The sequence below is a fragment of the Littorina saxatilis genome, linkage group LG8 (genome assembly GCF_037325665.1).
Source record: "Littorina saxatilis isolate snail1 linkage group LG8, US_GU_Lsax_2.0, whole genome shotgun sequence".
In the NCBI taxonomy this organism is placed as follows: domain Eukaryota; kingdom Metazoa; phylum Mollusca; class Gastropoda; order Littorinimorpha; family Littorinidae; genus Littorina; species Littorina saxatilis.
Genome location: NC_090252.1, coordinates 40,834,565 through 40,861,799, shown reverse-complemented (window position 1 = coordinate 40,861,799; position 27,235 = coordinate 40,834,565). Strand labels below are relative to the sequence as shown.

The window sequence follows — 27,235 nt, the reverse complement described above, 5'->3', positions numbered from 1 at the left end:
GGTATTGGTACAGCATGTTATGTATGTACTAAGATAGCTATTTGTAAATATTTGGTAGATATTTATGGTGGTGTCTCGAATTGCTCCCTCCCAATTTGCCCCATCCCATATGGTCCCCAATTATTCTTGCATTTTGCTGTGAGTAACATAACGTGTGCAAAGGCATTTGTTTGAAGCGCATTTCCAAAAAGACCCCCCCCGCGGGTTAGGGGGAAGAATTTGCCGATGCTCCCCAGCATGTCGTAAGAGGCGACTAACGGATTCTGTTTCTCCTTTTACCCTTGTTAAGTGTTTCTTATATAGTCAATGTTTGTAAAGATTTTAGTCAAGCAGTATGTAAGAAATGTTAAGTCCTTTGTACTGGAAACTTGCATTCTCCCAGTAAGGTAGTATATTGTACTACGTTGCAAGCCCCTGGAGCAATTTTGTTATTAGTGCTTTTGTGAACAAGAAACAATTAACAAGTGGCTCTATCCCATCTCCCCCCCTTTCCCTGTCGCGATATAACCTTCGTTAAACACCAATTAAAGAAAGAATTTCCAAAAAGCATAGTTACCATTTGTTTTTTTAAATCTGAATCCGTGACTGTTGTTCTTGAATACTCTTTCGTTTAGGTTTCCAAAAATGCTGATTTAAAGGGGAAGGATAGTTGAAACTGTAACCGTTTACATTTTGCTCCCAGATTTGCAGTTGTTGTTTTTACTAGGAGTTTGGACGGGCTCGGTGTTCTTGTGGATAAGACATCGGCCTCCTATTCAGAAGGTCATGAGTCAAAATCGCGGCCGCCTGGTAGGTTAAAGGTGGAGAATTTTCTGATCTCCAAGGTCATTGCTTATGTGCAGACCTGCTAGTGCCTTATCCTCCTTCGTGTGTACACGCAAGCACAAGACCAAGTGCGCACGAAAAAGATCCTGTAACCCATGTCAGAGTTTGGTGGGTTATAGAAACACAAAAATACCCTGCATGCTTCCCCCGAAAGCGGCGTATGGCTGCCTGAATGGTGGGGTAAAAACGGTCATACACGTAAAAATCCACTCGTGCAAATTTGTGAGTGAACGTGGGAGTTTCAGCCCATGAGCGAAGAAGAAGAAGAACTATGAGTTTTACTCTTTTAAAAAAATGATTTTCAAATTCGAAGATTGCCACAACAGTAGTCTATCTCATCCGACTTGAACCCTTCAGACTCCCTGTACATGTACTTGCAGTTTAAACTCATATTTTGTCTGAGAATAGTTTTCAAATGCAAAGTCCTTCAGAAAAACTGCGAGATAAAAATCTGGAGTGCTAATATCGTGTTGGTGTACCTACCACTCAGTGGCCGAGTGGTAACGCACTTGCGCTTGGAAGCGAGAGGTTGCGAGTTCGACCCTGGGTCAGGGCGTTAGCAATTTTCTGCCCCCTTTCCTAACCTAGGTGGTGGGTTCAAGTCTTTCGGATGAGACGAAAAACCGAGGTCCCTTCGTGTACACTACATTGGGGTGTGCACGTTAAAGATCCCACGATTGACAAAAGGGTCTTTCCTGGCAAAATTGTATAGGCATAGATAAATTTTCATAAAAATGTCCACCAAAATACCCGTGTGACTTGGAATAATAGGCCGTGAAAAGCAGGATATGCGCCGAAATGGCTGCGATCTGCTGGCCGATGTGAATGCGTGATGTATTGTGTAAAACAATATTCCATCTCACACGGCGTAAATAAATCCCTGTGCCTTGAATATGTGCGCGATATAAATTGCATAAAATAAAATTAAAATAAAATCCCTGAGCTTAGAACTGTACCCACAGAATACGCGCAATATAAGCCTCATATTGATTGGTATGTGAGAAATGTTAAAGTCCTTTGTACTGGAAACTTGCATTCTCCCAGTAAGGTAGTATATTGTACTACGTTGCAAGCCCCTGGAGCAATTTTTTGATTTGTGCTTTTGTGAACAAGAAACAATTAACAAGTGGCTCTATCCCATCCCCATTCCCCCCCCCCCCCCCTCTTTCCCCGTCGCGATATAACCTTGAACGGTTAAAAACGACGTTAAACACCCAATATAGAAAGAAAGAATAATCTAGCCGGTTGAACAGCATTTGGTTGGAAAATGAAAGTCTTCACAAAGCTATCTTCTTCTATTTGTGTGGGTTAATAAATAGGATTTAACATAACAATGTGGTACTGGTATGGGTTTTGTAAAGTGATTACTCAACTTCTGTGAATTGTACCTTCGTGGTGATCATGCTACACACTGGGTAATTCAAGCACAGAAAATAATATTTCTTAATAATTTGGCCTTATAAATGTACTCCGTGACTATTTGTATATGGTGAAAAAGAGAAGATATAAAATTTGTGAAATAGGACTTCGTATTTGGTTTTGTCATAATGAATTTGTTGTTTCTGTGTGTGTGTGTGTGTGTGTGTGTGTGTGTGTGTGTGTGTGTGTGTGTGTGTGTGTGTGTGTGTGTGTGTGTGTGTGTGTGTGTGTGAGCATGCATGCGTGCTTATGTGTGAGTGCACAATTGTGTGTGTGTATTAATCCAGCAGAAACAGCTTCTCTTCCATACATTTGAATCATTTATATTGATACCACATGGAGACTATTCTGAACACACAAGCGTGGTTTTCTCTCTACAGTGCTTTTCCTAAAGTTAAATATTGAATTTTTGAATTTAAAAGTTTTTGGCACACCACTTTAAGATAATGCTCAAGGAAAATAAATAGTCTTCTTTTTTCATTAACGCTTTTTCTCACAGTGATGTGTCAATATCTCAGACGCAAATCCAGAGTCATGCACCGTTTTATGCTTGGGAAGCGCACTATACTCACTTTGGTCAAGGTCACTGTTAGAAACATGCATACCAATCAATCAATTAAGCGAAAATGAATGATAAGATTCGATTATGTTCTTCTTTTTGTGCACAGGCGGTTATACAAACGTGCATAGTGTCAAAAGAAATCACACACACACACTGAAAGTATGAAGAAGCCCCTCCAACTTTTGGTTGAGTTTGACTGCATTACCTTGAGGAGACTGACGACACTTCACAATGGAAAAAAAAAAATAACTTTTACATTTCAGTGATTTGTTTTAAGTACAAAAGTACAAGTGAAAGTAGAAATAAATTAACGTGACACTATCCCGTAATCACATATCAGGGTCAACTATAATCAGTCCATTGGTTTACAAAACTTTATTCAATTTGTTATCATGACAGAAACAATGCATTGTTTTTTTAAGATAACTCAAGCATAAATGCTTATTTTAAGTCATCCTGGTATGTACATAACAAAGTTTAGCATGATGGCGGACTAGATACATTTACTCATTTCAGACAACGAAAACAAACAGACAAACCTGATGCGCAAGCAATCAAAAAAGGGAGGGGGTGGTAGTACAGAACTTGGTGGGGGTAAAAACAAGAAACAAAAAGAAATGGGGTACGAGAGAACAGAATTCAGCATAAGGGGAAAAAAAAGGACGACGAAGACTTGGAGCGCCAGAAATGTTGGAAGAGTGGGTCACGTCACAATAATATTAAATGCACAGAAGACACACACGCAAAGTTAATACATTTTGTGATCGGCGAAAATGGCACTAAATTACATAACGATTGGGCCATAATCGATAAGTCGAAACAAGGACACAAAACACGAGAGAAATTACGAAGAACAATTGGTCAGGCAGCATTTGTCTCATGACAGTGTCAAATGAACATTATGAATAAAATGTAGAGGCTCATGTACGGAACATGCCTGTTTGTCTTAACTTGATAAATTCTTGTACAGTTATGAATATGGTCTGATTGACATTCCGGGAATATTGCGGGATGCCTTTCAATAATATTTCAATAAACTTATAATCAGTTATCAATTGACGAATAATCGTACATCTCTACACAAGGGTCAATGCAACAAATAGTGCTCAGCAGTCTCCCTTGGGTAACCGCACTCACATTTGGGGCAATCCTTGACGGGTGCCGCTGACATAAATCAAAATTCAAATCACTCATACCAATACGCAGTCTGCAATTATGGACTTTTTCAAATCAGTCTATCTCCAAAATAACAAGAGGCGAAGCCTTCAAGGCTCACGTAAGAAATCGACAAACAGTAACACAAACTCAATCACTCCGTCACACACACACACACACACACACACACACACACACACACACACACACACACACACACACACACACACACACACACACACACACACACAGTAAGCATAGGTGAAACTATGCAAGAAAGCGAGACCCTGGATCTGCCAAGAAGTCTCGGCCCGCTCACAATAACAATGACCGAGACTTTCAGTAATTCCTTTGCGTGACGTCTAACCCTCTTACGTCATAATGTGACGTCTTCAAATAGTTTCTATCACACACGTCGAACACTTTTGACCGAGACTGACGTAATCCATAGACTCGGAAATGTTAAAGTTTCTACCACAGACATACACACATACATACATACGCACGCACAGACAGACAAAGTTTATCATCGCATAGGCTACACTTACGTGAGCCAATAATGACATGGTACTTTAAAATCCAACGTTGATTGCAGTAAAGTAATTGACTGACAATTAAGGTTGTATGTGGGGTGCCTAAAATTTGAACTTTTCTTATTCCCGAATATTTTTTGTGGGCGCAGAAGCACGGGGCAAATGGTATTGTTTTTTTTCTGGAGGGGGATCAGACAATATAAAACCAATTAGAGGCCGAGTTGCCTGACAGAAAGGCCAATTCTAGCCCCAGTCCATGCCGGTTACATGTACTATGCACACATTTGAGATCGATACCCAACCTTACTGAGCATCAGTTCTTTGCGTTATTTTAATTTTCTTGTTTTTCTTTAAAATAAAAAAGGGAATGGTTTTATTGATGTCATTTTATTATGTCATTATCTAGTCAGCATAAATGACTTTTATGGATACAGGAGAAAGTGTTAAAATGTGAAGATTTCAAGTGTGGTTTGTGGTCATCTGCTTGACCACTTAAAATGTTGTTTCATTTGATGATACGTTTTGTTTGGTGTTCCCGCTTGAATGTGACAGTAAGTTGTACAATGTTACTGTGTGTGTGTGTGTGTGTGTGTGTGTGTGTGTGTGTGTGTGTGTGTGTGTGTGTGTGTGTGTCTGTGACGGTGTGCGTGCGTGAGTGTGTTTGTGTGTGTTGGTGTACATGTGTGTGTGTGTTTGGTAACCGGCTTTGTACAGCGGGACCACCTTATTTTGTCATGTATTTTTATTCATTCTGGAGCTTTATTAAATAAACTGCCCATTTCAATCACAACTCTGGTCTGGTCTTATTGTCAGTGTTGCATAAATGATTGTATGTGAGCTTGTGAACATACAAAGAAAAAAGAAAGAAACATTCTGTGTCGAAATATCTTGACTAAAAATCAGGCGGAAGACTACACCTGTTGCATTTCCTATTATGCTCAGGCAATTATAACTGAGGGCGGAAGCGACAATGATTCGTTTTCCCCCCAGATAACATTAATTTGTAGAGACGGAAAAGGAACACGCACATTCTGGAACTGATTTGTGTAAATAACTGAGAGGGTGTTTTGTCTGTTTTGTGAAACGGTCCTCACACATTTGCAAAGTTCCACAGTTAGGCAGCTGAATTAAAGCATTACATAATGCATAGTGTAAACTCTAGGCCTACTTCAAGGTCTTATTACTTCAAGATGCATACACGTGCTGTTGTATCTGTTAGTGCTTGCCGGACACCAGTGCTGATTAAAATGGCTTAGATTGTTACTAATTTGAAACTACAGTATGTCCTTTTACGTGTTGTGACAATTTTGTTGGTACCGATGATTTATAAAAAGACTTTTATCACAGGTTTATTTCGTATCAAACATTTATACTTACTTTCAAGTTCGAGTATACCTTTACTTCCACGAGGAGAGTCTCTCTGTGTGCGCGCGCGTGTGTGTTTGTGTGCGTGCGTGCGCGCTTAAAGATTCTTGATTTTGGAACATAAGCAGTTTATCTGTCAGGGAGTTGTGTGTGTTTTCATGGCTGCGTGTTCTTTTCCCTCTCATTCTTCCTCTCGGCAGTCCGGCTTCAGAGTCATTTTGTTCCTCCAGGCTCAAAGCAGAAAGCAGCAATGTTTTAAAACATTCAAAAACAAGGATTGTATGTGAGTGTGAGTCATAATTTTCTTTTAAGAACCGAATCATAGCACCACAAGGTTCAAATATGTGCACAAAGCAAAAATAGTGCAAAGCAAAAATTAGGAAAGCAGCATATGGCCATGACTGGAGACACTGCTTTTTGGATCGATCATTCTGCAGACGTCACACTCTGGAGAAAATAAAACATGACAGAACTCAGTACTGATGTTCTCTGTAAACCATGATTTACATCTTTTACCTTATTCCATACGACATTGTGAGTTTTGCCGTTGTTTCCCTGATAATAAGTCTCGTACTTAGGCACTGTTTGTTTTTCTTCAGTTAATATTCAGAATTTTGCCATGTTTGTTTTGTTGTTGTTGTTGTGCTTGTTTCTTCTTCTTCTTCGTCGTTCGCTCAGACAGCAACTCCGGAGGCCCTGATGAAGGCTGCTGTACGCCGGAGGCTCTCCATGGGTCCATAGAGTTTGTCCCTCATCGGTGTGTCAGCAGGCCAGGTCTCTGCTCGCAAGTTTTGGTGTGTTGGACAGTCCTGCAGGAAGTGTTCCACTGTCATTGGAGATGTGCCACAGGGGGTTGTGCTTGTTTAATTTAGGTTTGTTGTTGTTTGTTTAAAACACTCAAACATACGCACACATCACACGCACACTTTTACTTTTTAAGTTATAATAAGTATTGCATTCAGCCACTGTTTTTTTCTCCTCAGTTGATATTCTGATTTTTGCCAGTTTTTGTGTAATTTGTTTTTGTTGTGCTTGTTTGATTTAGGTTTGGTGTTGTTTGTCGTTGTTGTTTGTTTAACACACACTCAAACACACACACACTAACCAGACACACACACCACCACCACCACCACCACCACCACCACCACAAGAATAGGTTTACACTCACTTTTTCCTCCACGTTTTAATTTTGGCAATATCATTAACCCAGGATTGCAAAGCAGGGATCATTTGTCAATTTCATAACAACGTACATACAATTTCAGCTGGTTACTGCAATAAAATGTGCATCATCACAGGTTTCTGCTGGAATGACAGTGTCTTATGTGTCAACACAAAATACACACACACAAAATGGGTGTGGTGCTGCACGCCCCATAATAGATCCTAACTTCACCCTCTAAACCTCCCTGCAGATGCATGTTCTGTGCACAAAAATAGCCTTTTAAAATATGCAGTATACAAAATAAAAATGCAGACGACATTTCTACATTTGATGGGGGAGTTGTCCTGTATTAGAATTATTTATCAAATAATTAAAGTTAACCAAAGTATATGTAATAAAACCAAGGAGTCCTCTGTTAAGTAGCTCAAAACAATGATCGCAGCCCAGGGTGCTAACACAGTTAGGGTATGTTGTTCAAGACTTGGAAGGTCAAGGTTTTAAAGTATGCTTCAGTAACGGAATCTTATAACAAAGCTAAAACATTTACCACTGAAGCAAAACCATCTCTGAACAATTCAAAATTGTCACACGTACTAGTTTTACATTTTAAGGATCTTGCCAAGTGCATATCTTTTTATTGTGAAAAATTTGTATTGCAAACAAAAGAAAACACAATGTCTTGTGATCTGTAAATGTTCTTGATACTTAATACATTACAGGGAACCTTATAAATTGTTCAAGTGAAGTACTGTACAGCCTATTTAGCTTGTTCGTTTTCTCCCTTTAAGGTAATTTTGAAGGCCACCCTCTCAGAACGTGTTGCAGAGTCTGTTCTTCCTACCCTAGCCACAGTCCGCTGTAGGTGCAAAACCTATCCTTTTGAGGTGTACCTTCAGACAGCAGTGTCCTGTGCGAAGGCGGAAGATGGCTCTCTGTTCTGTGTGAGTAAAATGGGGATATGGTCTTGAATGAGCTGGTATCTGTCTGTCTTTTTTTTTGTTGATATAGACATCAAAGAAGCTCCAGCACCAGCCAAGTGTTGACTGTTTTCTTTATGCGTAACCTAGTCCTGGCAGCAGCTGTTGTCCATCTGTAAACAAGCAAGATCATTATTATAATATATTGATGGTGTATATGTTTTACCAGAAAGACGAGTAAAATACCACTTAATTTTTGTTTTAGTAATGAGGCATACATGCAGTTGAACGATCATATCTTGTGATATCTGCCCTCTGAAAAAAACCTACTATTCAAAATGTACTTTTACATCTTGTTTTTTTTAACTTAGGCTTTTGAAGATCCACATTTACCACCCAAAAGGAGCCTGGCGATACTGGCATGCTTTAATTAAGATGACGTGTTACTCAGAAATAGTGCTTTTAGTTATGCGCTATAGAAATCTCCTTAATAAATAAATAAATACTGGTGGTGGTTCACTGCAAAGCATAACCTGATATGATTTCTTCATAGCACCTGACTGGAAATGAAGTTTCATACAATAAAAACTATACTGCGCCAGATTTACAGCAGTTCTGTTGAATTCACACAGTCAGAAAATTTCAAGGCTGTCCTCAACATTCTATGCTCACACACACACACACACGACTTGACTTCACTTAGGAAGGTTATGTGATGCTTAAATCATCTGTCTTGCCACTATTTCATCACAAGTAACCACTGTGTTTATTGCTGGTATGTGCCGGAGTGGAGGGATAGTCTTACCCCATGTAAAAAATAAAAAAAAAATAAAAAAGCCTGGCAGGTGATCTGAGATGCCTTTAATAACACAAAGCTGCCTCTGTAAACAATTCTGCTTTTACACATGCTATCCCTTAACTTGGATTCATACCAAAAATCAAGCCTAGCTTCATAGGAAACAGAATGTTACTTCAGCATTTAGAATTATGATCTTATTCCATGTACACGCCTTGGCAAATCTGACTCGATCACTACAGCAAGAAGTCAGTGTGTTGATTGTTCATATGTGACCAAGTTGAGGGATGAGCTTATCCTATGTTAAAGCCTGGCCTGAACTGAGACGGTGAAGAGAAGTAGTGTGCCTTTAATGACACAATGCTTTCTTTGTAAGCAATAGATTCAACATCTCAGATCTGGTCAGGCCTATACAAATGCCATCCCTCAACTTGGTTCATACAAAAATCATGTGCCTGGCTAGAGAGTGGGGATTTGTTGTTCTCTTTTTCGAAATCCAAAATAAGCAAAATCAGGTCTTAACAAGTCGCGTAAGGCGAAAATACAATATTTAGTCAAGTAGCTGTCGAACTCACAGAATGAAACTGAACGCAATGCCATTTTTCAGCAAGACCGTATACTCGTAGCATCGTCAGTCCACCGCTCATGGCAAAGGCAGTGAAATTGACAAGAAGAGCGGGGTAGTAGTTGCGCTAAGAAGGATAGCACGCGTTTCTGTACCTCTCTTTGTTTTAACTTTCTGAGCGTGTTTTTAATCCAAACATATCATATCTATATGTTTTTGGAATCAGGAACCGACAAGGAATAAGATGAAAGTGTTTTTAAATTGATTTGGACAATTTAACTTTGATAATAATTTTTATATATTTAATTTTCAGAGCTTGTTTTTAATCCGAATATAACATATTTATATGTTTTTGGAATCAGCAAATGATGGAGAATAAGATAAACGTAAATTTGGATCGTTTTATACATTTTTATTTTTTTTTACAATTTTCTGATTTTTAATGACCAAAGTCATTAATTAGTTTTTAAGCCACCAAGCTGAAATGCAATACCGAAGTCCGGGCTTCGTCGAAGATTACTTGACCAAAATTTCAACCAATTTGGTTGAAAAATGAGGGCGTGACAGTGCCGCCTCAACTTTCACGAAAAGCCGGATATGACGTCATCAAAGACATTTATCAAAAAAATGAATAAAAACGTCTGGGGATATACTACCCAGGAACTCTCATGTCAAATTTCATACAGATCGGTCCAGTAGTTTAGTCTGAATCGCTCTACACACACACACACACACACACACACACACACACACACGCACACACACACACACATACACCACGACCCTCGTTTCGATTCCCCCTCGATGTTAAAATATTTAGTCAAAACTTGACTAAATATAAAAAGGAGCAAGTCTTAAAATGGGAGTGAATTTACAGATGTTATGAACAAGAAGTCTGCGTAAACAGGGTCATTGATAGGAAGGAGTCTTAGATTGGGGTGTCTTAAAAGGGGCAGGGGTGGGGTGGTGTGTGTGTGTGTGGGGGGGGGGAGTCCACAGTAATGACCATAAAATAATCAAAATAATACTATTAGTAATCTTATTCTCTACCAAATTTCTAGAGGTCAAGGCAATGATACAGATTTTTTACTTGTGTCACTGTTAGTGTCATTCTATGAATAACAGACCAATAGAAAGAGAGAGAAAGAGAGCTCTGTGGTTTTTTTTTTTTACCTGGGTTCATGCTCAGTTGCTTGAAAATTGACTTGTCAGAGGTTCTTCTTCAGCCTTACACCCACATGCAAGAGAACTTGTACCAGATAATGAAATAAGTGAACTTTGAAGTGATTTTTGTAACATTTATGTTTTGTTTCTGGTTTTTGTTGTAAAGTGTTTATGATTGTGTTCTATTCCGTCAATGGCGTCATTCTGGTAATGATGTTGTTATTGCTTTTGTAAAGCGCTTTGTGTGTTCGAAAGCGCTATAGAAATCACCATTATTATTATTATTATTATTATTCATAATTAAAGCCCAATCATGTGGTTTAACCTACCTAGTCTTGAAAAGCCTGTCCGAGGAAACAGAACAAGCACCCTTCCGCAGACCTTCCTAACTGGAGAGTCTTGGTTGTAACCGCACACTTTCTAAAGTAGTCCATAAGCAGTTCCATGTGCCTATGTTTTCACTGGAACCAGCTCCTTTGTGTACCTGTGATCTGGATGAGCTGCAACACATAAAACTTTCATATGAACACTATGTCATAAGTACACCAGTTAGCATACATCAAACACTGAGGAGCATCACAAGATATGTTCTAAGGAGGTAACAACTATTGTCACAAAGTGTTTATGATACAGCCACAGGCACATGGCACTGAGTGGTCAATTGGTGAGGGGGGTGGGGGGGGGGAGGGGCAGAAGTTCTGCTCAGTCTTGTCTACTGATACAACACTTTGTGGTGGTGTAAGGCAGGGAATCACACCCCAACCACTGGCCCCGCCCACCTGGTGTCGAGTGCCTGAGGATACATCAGTCCCAGTCATGGCTGGCCCCCGGTTTGACCAGACAACTGCCATGTATGGGTACATTTACTTTACAGTACAGATTAGTTTTCAATAGCAATGACATCATGGACACACACCTGCCCAACACTGACACTGACAGCAAAATCAGCGACCAAACGTGATAAAGAGTAACTAATCGTCACAAACATCAAAATGCTTTGCATTAATTTTCTTGAAGAGGTCATTCTTAACCAGATAATCATTTATAGGCAATTGAAGATTATTATTCCACCTACAGGCTATCACTCCTATGGCTGTTACTTGTAACACATTTCATTTCTTAAAATATGTTTTGTAAAGTAATAGATTTCACTAAAAGGCACATTCCTTCTCATGAAAACAATTTGGCTCACCGTCTCAGATCTGGTAGGGCTTTAAAATGGGATAAGACATGATCTCCAGGGGTCGACACTAACTTATTTGGCCTGGGGCCACACTGGCCCCAGAGATGGAAATTGCTGGGGCGGAAAAAAAAAATCTGGGGCCCACTCTCAGTATTCACGTGCGGCAATGCATTGTCTGTTTTTCTTCATCGTACTGAAGCCAGGGAAATTCTTTCAACCATTTGACATTGAAATTACGACAGCGCTTCGCGCTTTTGGCTGCATCGGTTTCCTTTTTTCGTTTCTCTCCACCCTGTTCTTCATCTTCATTGCCATGTCTTTTTACACCAGGGATGTGTCGCCACATTTTGCGTTTGGCATTTGAAGGCGATACTTATCTCTCACGCTAAAGAGCGCAATCTGGGAGTTATTTCCCTTACGACATTGTCCTTCGACGATTTGAATGTGTTTTTTTCTTGACTGCGGCATTGATCGTAACGCAAATTTCAGTGACGACTTTGACTGGCGATTTTTAGTGATTGGCTCTGCTGGCATTAGAATTTTCGGTTTGTCATTGTTGGAATTTATCCTGGGGCGGAGTGGGCCCCAAGCTTCGGCAATGTTTGGGGCGGAACACAAAACTCTGGGGCGTTCCGCCCACCGCCCCCGCTAGTGTCGAACCCTGATCTCTTAACTTGTTCACATACCCCAAAAAGTGCGATTGTGTTATGAATAAATGCTGTAAAAGCTACCTGTACTAGTTCATTAAAAAAACAAATCACAAAATGTCACTTCACCACAGCATGCAAACAGTGTGTTTATTTCTGGTATGTGTCTAAAGGCGGAGACAGACGCACAACACAAAACCCTGTTTTCGACAAAAACACCATCTCAAAACGTCGGGGAAACACATGTTTTTAAAGAGGGGATGTCACATGCGAAACACACAGATGAAGCGGGGTGCGTGTTTTCACAGAAATATTGGTCAGTGTCAGCTTGACCCGTCCAGCTATCGCCCTGTGTTTGAGTTTGTAAACAACACGGCTGGCAGTGCCCACTGATACGGTCTGATACGGTCAGTGTCCACTGATACGGTCAGTGTCAACTTGACCCGTCCAGCTACCGCGCTGTGTTTGGGTTTGTAAACAACACGGCTGGCAGCGCCCACTGATATTATTGCCTCTCTTCAATCGTGACAGGATCCATACTCTAGTTAGGATTCATGGGTCCGATACTACCCTGAATCGGTACCACATCTGAGTCTGCCATTTTTTTCTATCTCCGTGGTGCCGGAAACCGAGTCACTTGAGTTGATCGTCCGCGTTCATTGGCTGACTACCAAAACGTGTTTTTAGATTTTAGAGCATGCTCTAAAACCCAAAACACGATGCAAAAACATGAAACAGTGTTTTCTGAAACGCGTTTTGGGGGATGTCACATGGGAAACACGCTGTTTTGTGTTTGTTTTGAAAGGAAACACTGTTTTGTGTTGTGAGTCTGACATGGCCTTAACACAGACACACACACACACACCATACACACATACACCAAAGCAACACAAAAGCCGAAAACATGCCTACCATCTAAATGAGGATATCCAGTTCCAACTGTCTTCTGCCAATATAACACTGCCAGAGACACCATGGTGTAGAAAGTCAGTTTAAAGAGAGACTACCTGGAAGAAAAATATATATAATAATAATAATAAAACACCCAGTGCAATAGACATACTTTCTCGTTAAAGGCTTACTTTACTATGTAAAAACATTTTGCTTCACAATCACAGTCTCAGATCTTGTCAGGCTTTTACTTGGGATAAGATCATCCCTCTACTTGGACGCATACCAACATAGATTAGCTTGAATGTTTGTGAAAATATCCCATATTTTGAGTTAACTCACCACAGCAAGCAGTCACTGAATATATATTTTATTTTTTGGTATGTGGCCAAGATGGGAGACAGTGACCCACACTATAGTGACAAGGCAAGTGGGCCTTTAAATTGTAAACTGTTATATATGTGCATTTTGACTTCTTCATAAATTATAACCCTGATGCAGGCAGTCATCAGTAGTGGTTTAGTACCTAGAATGAGAAAAGAATGAACTTGCAAGAAAGAAACTGAGTCAAAATCAAAATACCCTTTAAATTACATTAGATTCCACGGGGCAGACAGGGTTTGAAGTTAGAAAGCTCTGAAAATAACTCTGCTATTTGAAATTGACTAATAGTATTAACTTATAACGTCATACATGATACAAACAAATGAACTAAGGCTTTTGAAGATCCATATCCAATCCTGCTACACAAAGGCACAAGCAGAGGTTGAAATTGCCAGGGTCATTTTCCATCCCCATGTAGCCTGGATTTAATTACTGGCATGTTTTTTTTTAAAGAGGTGTGTCACTCAGAATGACTGGAGATGGTTCATTCAATGCAGAGCATAATATACCATTGATTTCTTCATGCCATCTGATTTGCCGGTGAATTCACAGGGCGAGAACAATTCAAGACTGGCCTCAACATTTTATGCTGACTGTAAATTGTAATTATATAATATATCCACCCTAGCTAACTGGTACACTAATCACTTGCTCTGGCGGACTTCTTTTTCCAACATCATAAATCTGTTATTTGTACTTTAGCCTTTTGTGGTAAAATATTCTCATTACCAGTTGCACTCACAATCTATTGCTAGTGTATTTTGGAAATGATCAAAAGCCTTACTTGTGTTCTATAACAGCACCATGTCACTGTTGCGGGAAGAATGAGGCAGGGCTTGGTAATAACTGAGACCTGCAAGTAAACAAAACATATTTAGAATCTCATCATGTGTTATTTTGTTATATCTATGTCATGAGGTCTTACATTGCAATAACAAACACACGCATAACTTAACTTAGCAAGGTGTTATATGTGCTAAGAATAAGAGTAATTTTGTAATGAATTAACGCTGAAGAAGCTACTAGTTGCTTAAACAAATTCATAGCAAAATGTCACTTGATCACCACATCAAGCACACTGCATGTTCATTTCTGGTATGTATGCAAGTGGAGGGATGATCTTGTTCCATGTAAAATCCTAGCTCAGCTGATCTCTCTCAACTTGGATTCATACCACACATTAGGAGCCTGGCTGTTTCTGTTTAGTGGGCATTTCTCCATTTGTTTTATTTGAATGCATTTCTTAAAAAGAACACTTCCTCTGCACAGCAAGCAGTCAGGATGTTATATGAAGTCTTATATCGCGCGCGTATCTCCAGACTCGGACTCAAGGCGCAGGGATTTATTTATGCCGTGTGAGATGAAATTTTTTTTACACAATACATCACGCATTCACATCGACCAGCAGATCGCAGCCATTTCGGTGCATATCCTACTTTTTACGGCCTATTATTCCAAGTCACACGGGTATTTTGGGTGGTCATTTTTATCTTTGCCTATACAATTTTGCCAGGAAAGACCCTTTTGTCAAATCGTGGGATCTTTAACGTGCACACCCCAATGTAGTGTACACGAAGGGACCTCGGTTTTTCTTCTCATCCGAAAGACCAGCACTTGAACCCACCACCTAGGTTAGGAAAGGGGGGAGAAAATTGCTAACGCCCTGACCCAGGGTCAAAATCGCAACATCTCGCTTCTGAGCGCAAGTGCGTTACCACCCAACCACCCAGTCCTTTTTGTTCCAAATCAAACGTTGTTTTGCTCCAACCAAGACTGCAGATCTTGGCGAACATGTGGCATAAAAACTAGATTTGATGACCTTACCCGTACTCACCCTGAAAAGTGCCGATCTAGATTTTCCTATTTTAACAGAGGGGACAGAGGTTGTACCTCTCCTCATGCAGACACCGCATAACAAATATGTGTAACAAATCCAGTTGCAACACTGTAGTTTCATGGCTTAATTTCATTGACTGATTGAGTCAGCAGTAGTGAGTACTACATGTCATTATGATCATACCAGTATTAGTGAGTATTACAATTGGAGCAATCTGCAGAATTGTTACCAATACATCATCATAACAGGAATTCCTCAGTGCATGAGACATTGGTGTGTAGACATATAATACATAAATATGTAGATCTTTAAAACATTCAATGAGTCATGGGACTAAAAACTGCTAAAGCCTTATGTGGCAACATCACAAACAAACAAAATTAACCAACCCCAAATTATGTCAACCTCATGGCCCTTGTACTTGTAGTTCAAGTTGTACTGTTGTACTAGCCAACAGACATAAAAAGGAACTTAGCTCAGAAGGTGTTGATTGCTCTGCGTCATTATCAATATCATGATGCTGAGAGTCGAAATGCAGTTCAAACACAGACAGAACAAAATGGAATCTTTTAGTTTGAAATTGAATGAAAAAAAAAGTATGGTCATGGTGTAGAAGTTTTGAACTTTAGCGTTGTAAATTCATTGCTCCGAATCAACTGCAATCTAACCCTCCGATTTATGTCCTAAGTCATTTACATACCTTTGGAGTTTTACGGAATGGGTATAACGTCCTTTCATCTAAATCTAATGATCTAGTCTACCGTCTCCTTGACCTACTTGGAGTCCTTGCTGGGTTGAATCGGCTGAGGAGCGAACCCATGACGACTCGCAACGCGAGGAACCAGAAGAGGAATCTAGGTTTATTTTGCGTGTTTTGGGCCTGCCGACCCAACTTGTAGTCCGGTCCACAACCGGCACGAAGCTTCTTTTCGCAGGGCGAAACCGCCCCACTCGTGACTTCATCCGATGTCCGCCATGTTTCAAGTTACAAAAAAGTAGAAACGATCTAACGAATAACTTTTATTTCAAGCACAGTCAAAAAATTTTTTTTTTAAAAAGTACAAAAGAAGGGGTGGAGAAAATGGCATTATCTAGACAGACTCAACTCGGATAAACTAAGAGGGACTTATAACTACTGAAGATTGAGAGCACAGCGGACGTCCTGTAAATTTCCGATCCATTTTTTCCCCTTCCCATTTCGGTATACTATTCTCTGCTTGTAACGCTACGCAACAGGATAAGAGATATCCTGAGGGTATAAGTGATACTCCCACATACGTTGCACAAGCATAATTTGACGTTACCTTATATACGGTCCAACCGGTGTGCAATGGGTGCTCTCTCTCTCTCTCTCTCTCTCTCTCTCTCTCTCTCTCTCTCTCTCTCTCTCTCTCTCTCTCTCTCTCTCTCTCTCTCCCCACTCATACACATTCAACTCACACACCCTCACTCACACACATGAATATATACTTGCACAATTTCACATTTCCAGAGCTAAATCTTGTAAACCCATTTTCTCAAAAACTATTGGGTTGATTGAAATTAAAGTACATGTATGTGTGATGGGCTCTTTATTTTCAACTTTGCCATACAATTTGAGGTACATCATCGACTGGTTTCATGGCCTTGAAAAACAAACAGGAATGCTACAGGCCCAACATGGTTTTACCTGAAAGAAGCGCGCAGTGCCAGTGCTGAGCCTGCGAAGCAGGCGAGCCAATTAGGGGGGTCCGGGGGCATGCCCCCCCCCGGATTTTTTTTCTCAAAAAACGGTTAAAATCTGTGCAATCTGGTGCATTCTGGGCATCATTTTTGGGGCTGTAATAGTGTTGTGATCTTGTTAGCCTCCCCCCACCACCATTCAACACACCTCCAAACTGGTGAAAACAACACTACTGTGCGCTGGCTTCATTCAGACCGGCGCCCGGTCGCGTTGCGCGATATTCACACGGATTGTTTTTGCGCAAATTTTTCAACTTCACCAGAATAAATTTGACTTTACCGGATTTTGAAAACGGCTTTATCGAATTTCCGGCAATTACCGGAAAAGTAGCATGCCTGACAAAATCCCCAACGAACATGACTTTGATCGTCTTTGACATGAGGATCAAGTGACCCAAACTGGCACGTCTCCCCGCCATTGTTTCTGAATTTAACCCATTGTTGATATTAAAGTTTACAGGCGCTAAAATAAATCCAAGCTTAATGCAAAGAAGCGACAATTAGAATCTATGCCAAGCGTGTCCACGTTGCTGGGATGAAAAACACATTTATAGTTTCGGTTTTGGCTACACGCAGACTCAATCTCGAGCCAGTCGAGGTCACACTGAGCGAGTGACAGCCGGACGTGGCAATGTCGACAATGTCAATGATCTCACTCAAACTCAAAGATCTTGAACAAATTTCAAGATCTTTGCCTACATTCAGAACAGTCATAGAGCAACATAGATCAACATACCTTGATATTTCGTCTTCGGAAAGACCGACCCGTAGCCTGACCTTTCCACCAAGGAAGGCATTCTCGCCGCTTGCTTTGGTCTGGCTTGAATCCACAAAATATAACAGAAGTTCGATGACAGTACCGCTGCACGCCATTTTTGATCTTCGAATTCGAATTTGACTGAATGCACTCAAAACTTTTGCACGAAGCCCTTCCATTGGATGAAGTTTGGCAGACTTTTGCAATTTGCCTTCTGATTGGATCTCTTTTTGTGTGTGATTGGTTCTCTTAAAGGGAAGCAATCGCTGTCAAAATCATATTTCTGAATGTGTTGTTGCTTCCCTTCAATCGGGATTGGCTCCTTGACGAATAGAGGATCATAGAGTGATACAGCTGTGAAAAATGTACGTTGAAAATAAAATGCTTTGCAATAATGCCCATCACGATCACGAAAACAAATGACGATCACGATCACGAGACTTGATTTTTTTGTCATCACGGATCACGGGCAAAGTCCCATCACGATCACAGAAATGGAAATTTCGGCAATCACGGTCACAGAAAGGTAAAAAAACGCCAATCACGATCACGATTTTAAACCCTTTGGGGCCCTCTTGGATTTGACGTTCGTGTTTCTTCGAACGCCTGTGAATCGAAACAGAAAATTAATACACGCACTCCATGACTTTGTAAGAAGACAAAACATATCGCTAGGTTTCATTTGTTTGCGATTAAGCATGCTTGTAGTATTACCTTTCACGTAGATTTGTTTTGTGTTTACTTTTCTGTTTGCCAGTTTGTTTTTGGAAATTTGCGAAGAAGTGTCGTCTTTCTAGGTCTGGGGATTCGCCAATGAAAAGAGCCGAAGAATCCCCGAGCGTTTCTATTGGGTTTTCTTTTGATTATCCATGTAACTTGATTCCTGCAACCATGGGAACCGGCGATTTATTGCATGGGGAACATGACATTTATTCCCCATGTGGTTATCAATGAAAACTCGTGAAAATGATGACAATATATCTTATTTGCGCGATGCAACTTTCTTGTTGGAAAGAGATTGTATAAGATACGTAGTTGTAGAACGAAACTGCCATGCTCCCAAAATATACATAATGAATCGCCCACGAGAACAATGAGTTGCGGTTGCAAGAGAAAGAGAGAGAGAGAGAGAGAGAGAGAGAGAGAGAGAGAGAGAGAGAGAGAGAGAGAGATAAAGAAACAGAGAGAGAGAGAGAGAGAGAGAGAGAGAAAGAGAGAGAGAGAAAGAGAGAGAGAGAGAGAGAGAGAGAGAGAGAGAGAGAGAGAGGGAAGTGCTAGAGAGTTAGAGAGTTAACGTATTGATGATTATTTACCAATGACGGTTATGTTATAAGAAAAAAAAAACACACACACACACACAGGCACACACACACACACACACACACACGCACACACACACACACACACACACACGCACGCACACACACACATGCACACACACACACACACACACACCAACTTGACACACACACATACACACACACACACACACACACACACAGACGGTCAACTATTTACAAGACAACTTCACTCATTCATTACCACAGATTTGATAAAAGTACATGCATACTTTATTTACCAAAAAAATAGCTGTGCGTGAAAAAAGTGTCCAGTACCACAAAGCAAGAAACGTTTTCAAATTATGAAGGCCATACTTTTTCCAGCGAAAGACAGTGTACATCACAACCTCGTTATTGTTTGTGGCCAAAATAAAATTAGTCAATGTGAAGGTTTGAGTATTTCACTTGGTCTTGAATGTTTCTTACAAATTCAGCTAACATGTACACGTACAATTTCAGAAAGTTTCACAGTTACACATGTAAATAAGCAGTAACAATTTTTTGAAACTAATGCGTTTTTGATAAATATGTGTTATATTTAATATAATGGCAGACATATCTGCATTTAAAAAGACATTTGTTTGAATCACATTGATCTTTATCCTGTATGGTAATGCTAGTAAATGGCAACATTTGCTATCTAGATATGTTAATAATGGTATGTATGAAAGAAAACCAAACACACAAGCAACCAAGCAATACACTCAAGTAGATGTGGTACCCATGTTTTAACGTTACATCCTGATGTTGTTGCTACGAATTTTAAAAGAAGGATGAAACAAAAAAAACAACTGATATTCAAACAAAACAGAAAAAAGCAATGTTAACAGAAGCCATTTTTTCATTTAACATTTTATTTGAAAACAAAATAAAACCAACCAAAAAATATGACTGGGGTTTGTGTTTCGGCACATTTCATGATATTGAGGATTGCAGTTTCCCCCTCACACACAATATTCCAAAATAATAAATAGTCAAACAGGGACCAAAAAACAGTTTGCACCAAGAGTTCAACTTTTTATCTCTCCAAAACAGTAAAAAAAATTATATGAACATTCATATTTCCAAGATGATTGGCGTTCCAAGACGCTATATCCTAAAACCCCCAAAACATGCTTTTACAACTTTAGTGCATAATAACTGCCCAAAGGTGCTGTTTAAAGCAACCATTGATAATAATTTTTAACATACTCCTTGAACACATTAAGAAAAATGGTTAACTTGCAAATAAAGGGACAGCATTGATCAGAACAATGGTAAGATAAAGGACGCTACTTATATTTTGTACATTTTTTATCTTTATCGTTTCCTGTAGACCTCAGAAGTTCTAGCCAGCTTAAGAAATCATTCTAAAATCGAAAAACAAACATCTGTACATTTTGTACGCAGAGTAGATTGATATTTGACACAGTCACACAGACATACGTGGGCTATGGGGCAACCCTACCCCCTAAATTTGAAAACGGGGTCAATTTCTTAACTGCATGCACTCAGCAAAACAATCCCTAAATTTATTTTTTTTCACAAATGAACTTATGACTTTAGAAAAGCATTCAAAAATGCATATATACAACGCTTTTTCTTTGGTCCCAATTCAAGGGGGTGTGCTATTCTCAGGTAACACTGTGAACGCTCAAATGAGACTTGGTCACATGTCAAAAAAAGTAATCCCCCCTGTTGTTCATGGTTGGTTGGTGGGATTTTTTTTATCTGAGCCATTGGCAAGCATGAAATGTCATCAACATTAGGAAAGACATAGTATCTCCCATTGTCTTTTGCGCGCAAACACTTCACACAGATCTCCTCTCGATCTGGCCCATCCGGGAAATGGGTTGACTTGGGGATGATCACCGCCCTGTATCTCTCCACCTTTCCATCCATGCTGACAAAGTCAGCGGTCACAAAGTCCCCAACTTGAATGTCTCACTGTGGGACAAAGAACCTGGTTTTCACGACTGGCACCACATGGTTGGCTGACCACGCGGCATCCAGTGGCGTGTTGTGGGTAGACGTCCATTGGACATAAATTGGGAAGGACGTCGCTGGATCATCTGGTTTGCATACTTTGTTCATGTACAACATTTAGTCAAGCTGTCGAACTAACAGAATGAAACTGAACTCACTGCATTTTTACAGCAACAGCGTATACTCGTAGCATCGTCAGTTCACCGCTCGATGCAAAGGCAGTGAAATTGACAAGAAGAACGGGGTAGTAGTTGCGCTGAGAAGGATCGATAGCACGCTTTTCTTTATCTCTATTCTTTTTAACTTTCTGAGCGTGTTTTTAATCCAAACATATCACATCTATATGTTTTTGGAATCAGGAACCCACAAGGAATAAGATGAAATTGTTTTTAAATCGATTTCGGAAATTTTGTTTTAATAATAATTTTTATATTTTTAATTTTCAGAGCTTGTTTTTAATCCGAATATAACATATTTATATGTTTTTGGAATCAGAAAATAATGACAAATAAGATGAATGTAAATTTGTATCGTTTTAGAAACAAATTATTTTTTTTTACAATTTTCAGGTTTTCAATGACCAAAAGTTATTAATTAATTTTTAAGCCACCAAATTGAAATGCAATACCGAAGTCCGGCCTTCGTCAGAGATTGCTTGGCCAAAATTTCAATCAATTTGATTGAAAAATGAGGGTGTGACAGTGCCGCCTCAACTTTTACAAAAAGCCGGATATGACGTCATCAAAGGTATTTATCGAAAAAAATAAAAAAAAATATCCGGGGATATCATTCCCAGGAACTCTCATGTCAAATGTCATAAAGATCGGTCCAGTAGTTTGGTCTGAATCGCTCTACACACACACATACACACGCACAGACAGACACACACACATACACCACGACCCTCGTCTCGATTCCCCCTCTACGTTAAAACATTTAGTCAAAACTTGACTAAATGTAAAAATAAAAATAAAAAAATAAAAAAATGGGATAGCGGCGAAACGGGATTGCGCCAAAATGGGATGCGGTAGTAAGATGACGCTTGGCTTGTGAAATGTCGCCAAAATGGGACGGCGGCAAAACGGGATTGCACGTAAATGGGATATTGCGCGAATTATAAACGAAGGAGTAGGCCCTAAGTTTCTCGTACGAGATGTTTACTGGGAGTAAATATTTGGGGAGTAAAATTTAGTTCCTTGTGGAGTTCTTTTTTCGTACAAGATTTTTACTGGAAGTTTACTCCGGAGTCAATTTTTCGTGGAGTAAAAATTTCGTGTTACACCGGTTCATGACCGTTGTGGTAACGAGCGCACATTGCTGTCTCCATATTGTGTTCCTACGAATCGAAAGTACGATCGCCAAGCCCTTCTGTCATTGAAGGCAACGTTCGATATTTGCGTCTGTCAGCGTCGCCAACGTTCGACAGATTGTACTACTGTTACTCACAAACTTTCAATTTACACAATGAAATGCCAATAACATGCAAACACAACAATGGGAGACGAAGGGAAAACCTACTAGCGATTGAAATTATGCAAACGAACTCACAAATCCCTCACTTTCCGAATGCAAATGCTGCAAATCCGTATGCGTGCGTCGCTGTGTCGAACGTTGGGTTGACGAACGTTGCTGACAGACGCAACAAAACTTGATCAAAAGGCACTAAAAACGATTAAATGTTTTACTTACTGGGTATCGCATTCCTCTTTTTCTTCCTGCAGACGATATGAAGCGGTTGAAACGTCGTTTCCGATGGAAGGCTCAGTTATTTCCGTTAAAAACGAAGTTTGCCGAACGTGTGATTCAGTCTACAGACACCGGTCGGATCACAACAAAAATGTTCATTCTTTGCGATTTTGTGATACTGTTGATGATACACCTGCTTTCCAGTGAAGAACATCAATAAAATGATGTTCACAAGCAAGAATAACAGACAAAAGCACGCGATGTGTAAAATTAGGCTTTGCTTTGCAAACAAAGCACGTGTTTTTTTTACTGACAGACACTTTCGGTGGCGATTGAAAATTTTTCCAGAAACGGTTTTATGCTCCCATTTGATATTTTTTCCCTATTTTATCTAGTCAGAGACTAACCTTGTTTATTAATTGAATTAATAACCCCATTATCATAAGTTTTGTGTGATATTTCGTGTCTGCTTGAATCACACTTTGAGATGGGGTCATGTGACAGAAGGAAATGGTGTCTGTCAGGATTCACACGTTCGCTTCGAAAAACTCGCTCAAATAATTGCTCAAACACAAACATTTTAGCTTTTATTTATTTTTTTGTATTGCAAATACCATACTTACTCATGCCAAGCAGAAAAAATGATGAAAATCAACACAGTAAGCAAGTAATTTGAAGGCAAAGTTTACACACATCAAAGAGTCTGATTACCGTGAAACCTGCCAAATCGCTAAAACATCTTTAAAAATAATGTAGTTGACATTTGGAAAATCCGAAATCATTTATGAGGTCCACATAAGCATTCTCCTGTGAAAGTGAAAACATATATAAGAATGTTGATGTCAATACTACACAGTAAAATAATCTTGTATCTGTATTCTTAAGCATATGTTTTGCAACACCAGTTAGTCACTGCCGAAGTTTGTTTGTTCGTTCATGGGCTGAAACTCCCACGGTTTTTGACCGTTTTTACCCCGCCATTGAGGCAGCCATACGCCGCTTTCGGAGGAAGCATGCTGGGTATTTTCGTGTTTCTATAACCCACCGAACTCTGACATGGATTACAGGATCTTTTTCGTGCGCACTTGGTCTTGTGCTTGCGTGTACACACGGGGATGTTCGGACACCGAGGAGAGTCTGCACACAAAGTTGATTCTGAGAAATAAATCTCTCGCCGAACGTGGGGACGAACTGACGCTGACAGCGGCCAACTGGATACAAATCCAACGCGCTACCGACTGAGCTACATCCCCGCCGCAATGCCGAAGTCAGGCACTCAAAACAAGTAAAGTGAAAAAAAACCCAATTCTTTCAAATATTGATTCATTTTAAATGAGCCTCTTCAAAACAAAATGTGATTGTTGTATCGGTTATACAACAAGAGAAATAGTCATCTAAAACCGTGTATGACAAGGAATGTAATAGTTAGAAATGAATTACCAGTATACATTCCAGCTTTCGTTATTGAAAAACTTGTTATTCTCTGGTTACTATATTTATATGGAAAATCATGGCCAGGATTTCACTTTGACTATTACTTCCCTTCCACACATAGCAAAACTCAACTGCCTGGCTGCTTTCTGTGCAGATATATGAAATAAGTTTTCGATAGCTCCTAGTGGCTTTTTAAGAATTATATGCATAAAAAGGCCCCCCTCTGCACAGTAGAGATGTTGATTTGCAGTGTGTGTCGAAGTGAAAATACAACCGTATCGCATGTACCAGTTTTGAGATGGTGAGCCGAATAATTAAGGACTGTGCCTTTAAAATCCATAGCCTTGTGAACATGTCGCCAAGTACAATGCTATGAAGTATACGCTGCACTACTATGAATTACATCGGGCTGAGCCTTGTTGCGTATCAGTGATTCTTGGCTTTCTCCTTTACTTTTCTCGGGGTAACATCGTGACAAGAAGCATGAGGACCTGTTAAACAAATGAAACACAATCCCGATAAAGATCACCAGTTATGCAAGCAGCGGCTAATCAGATATCTGTCTCTCTCTAACTCACTCACTCTCTGAGCGTGCGTGCGTGCGTGCGTGCGTGCGTGAGCTGGTGTGTGTGTGTGTGTGTGTGTGTGTGCGTGTGTGTGTGTGTGTGTTTGTGTGCGTGTGTGAGTGTGTGTGCGTGTGTGTGTGTGTGTGTGTGTATGTGTGTGTGTGTGTGTGTGTATGTGTGTGTGTGTGCGTGTGTTTCTCTTACTCTGTGTCATAAGTGAGAGTTTTAATAGTGTATTTACCGTTGAAGCAAAGCCACAATCCCGACAAGAGTCAAGAGTACGAAACATCCAAGGATGGCGTATACTGGCGTGGTGATCTGGTCTAGCTAGAACTGAGGCCTGTGTTCTTTCCTCGTCTGTAAAAAAACAAAATAGCAGAAATGTGTTTAAAATTGACCATAATTCCAAATTCAAAACGACTGATTGTTTTTCGGTATGGTTTTACAATGATTTTAAAACGACTTTCTTTCATTTGTGAGATAGCTCGATCCTTTTAACATATTTGCACTTATCATTGTGATTTGTGAATAATTAACCGATAACAATATTGATTCTGTATTTCAACAAATTAATAATACATTTTAAAAAACAAGCTAAAGGAAAAGTAAACAAAGAAAGTCAATTAATATGTTAATTAAAAACATGAAAACTAAACCTACACAGAAACAGACAAACAAGTAAACAAACAGAAACAACGAATCAAAAATATACCAGGCTTCAGTAGTAGTGGGCAGGTGCCGCTTTCTTGTGTGATGGCAGTGGATCTGCACAGGTAGATGCCAGCATTGTCGGCTGTGGTGTGAGGAATGCTGACCCTCAGGTGGGACTCAGTCTTTTGGTCAACCTGGTACCCTTCCTTTTGCACACTGCAGGGCTTGTCTTTTTCACAGCGCACGATTTCTTCTGAAATGAAATATACAATACCGCAAATTAGCGTCCATTTTATTTTAGACTGTCAAAGGATGAAACAGATTTTTTATGTTCAATTTTGTAGTGTGTAGGTTGTGTCTATCTTTCAAACATCCACATGGTGTCTGTGTATATGAGTTTCATTCGTATAAGTAAGTCGGATGGTTTGCAAACAGTCCTCATTTGTGCTTTCTCTTTTTCACAAACCAACTGAAATAAATTGGATACGTACATATATGATTGCATGATTATACATGAATTAAAAACAAATAATTAAACAAATATATAGAATTATGCTGCTTTTTGCAATTTTTTTTAAAATAAGATTTAAGTCGGGATATAATTTGGCAGAAAGCAGTATGTCCTCTTACTGCCTTTTACCATTATTTTTGAGTGAATGAGTTTGGGGAATTAATTCGGCAAAAGGCAGTAAGTCCACAAAAATCATTATTTCTAAGTGATGAATCAAAAGAGGGTTTTAATATTCATAGCAGAAACGCACAATAATGCCCTTCATGTTATCAGCAAACAAAAAAATCATTTAAAGCTTTTCATTCCAAAACAGTGATGCAAACACAAAAAGTCGATTTTCTCGAAACTATGTTTCATGGACTTGCTTCCTTCTGCCTTTACACGGCAGAGATACATACATGATTCAACAAATACATACATACAGTAATTAATAAACACATACAGAAAGAAATGCATTAAAAAATAAGTAATAAATGAATAAATACACATCTACAACTAATAGCAAATACATGCATACATTTTTATGAATCGATAGGTAAAACGATAAATCTATGAACCAATTAATTCCTGTTTTCATTCGTTCAAGCACACTTTCATTCAGTTATACATTAATATCACAATAAATGAATACAACAAAATAATGAATACCAGTAAGAATAACTGAATGTATTGATCAATCAATGCAATTATACCTTTGCAGGCTCCTTCAGGGCCACAGTATTTTTCCAGCGTGACACCAGTCATGCCGATGGTTTTTGGAAACATGCAGAAAAGTGAGGCCTGGTCGCCGAGCAAAACGGGCGAACTGGTATGGCAAGAAACGGGGTTGTCTCCGAAGTCTTCATTTTCTGCAACCAGCAAGCATTAAGTGACTACAACAAATGTATTGATATTTATAAGGTCATGTACACGAACATTTGTCTCTATTTCCTCTTGGCTTTCTCTTTTTTATGTCTATGCGGGGATAAGTGGTGCTGTCCCGGTGATCAAAGGAAAGAGGATTATACTAAGAGTAGAGCAAGCAAGTCACAGGGGAAAACACACACAAAAACACACACAAGCACAACCATCACTACCATCACAAACAAAACCAAAAACAACAAAGACGACGACGACAACAATAACAACAACAACAACAACAACAACAATAAACAACAACAACAGCATAAGAACAAGAACATGGTGTATGTATGGT

At 39.6% G+C, this 27,235-nt stretch overlaps 2 protein-coding genes and 2 long non-coding RNA genes across 6 annotated transcripts in view; 1 reads left to right on the top strand and 3 right to left on the bottom strand.

Annotated features, from left to right (window-relative positions):
* Positions 1 to 27,235, bottom strand: part of LOC138973545 (uncharacterized) — a gene marked incomplete in the record, with an annotated part of 147,938 nt that overhangs the window by 5,912 nt on the left and 114,791 nt on the right. Inside the window, 2 exon segments of the mRNA XM_070346264.1 lie at positions 25,591 to 25,782; positions 26,733 to 26,878. Of these exon segments, the coding sequence (XP_070202365.1) occupies positions 25,591 to 25,782; positions 26,733 to 26,878 (338 nt within the window).
* Positions 1 to 27,235, bottom strand: part of LOC138973544 (uncharacterized) — an 82,081-nt gene that overhangs the window by 15,516 nt on the left and 39,330 nt on the right. The window lies entirely within an intron of this gene.
* The window catches only part of LOC138973551 (uncharacterized), a 495,333-nt gene continuing 468,106 nt past the window's right edge, over positions 9 to 27,235 (top strand). The window contains exon 1 of the long non-coding RNA XR_011458063.1: positions 9 to 2,383. This is a non-coding gene — a long non-coding RNA (uncharacterized lncRNA). The remainder of the gene's footprint in view (positions 2,384 to 27,235) is intronic.
* Positions 7,827 to 16,344, bottom strand: LOC138973539 (uncharacterized). 3 transcript variants are annotated; one of them, XR_011458056.1, is made up of 5 exons: positions 16,186 to 16,344; positions 14,356 to 14,424; positions 13,209 to 13,303; positions 10,796 to 10,966; positions 7,827 to 8,114 (listed from the first exon to the last, which is right to left on the bottom strand). It is a non-coding gene; the product is annotated as an uncharacterized lncRNA (long non-coding RNA). The 3 variants fall into 3 exon arrangements; XR_011458057.1 differs by having other exon boundaries at positions 16,109 to 16,332; XR_011458058.1 differs by lacking the exon at positions 16,186 to 16,344 and adding an exon at positions 15,798 to 15,993.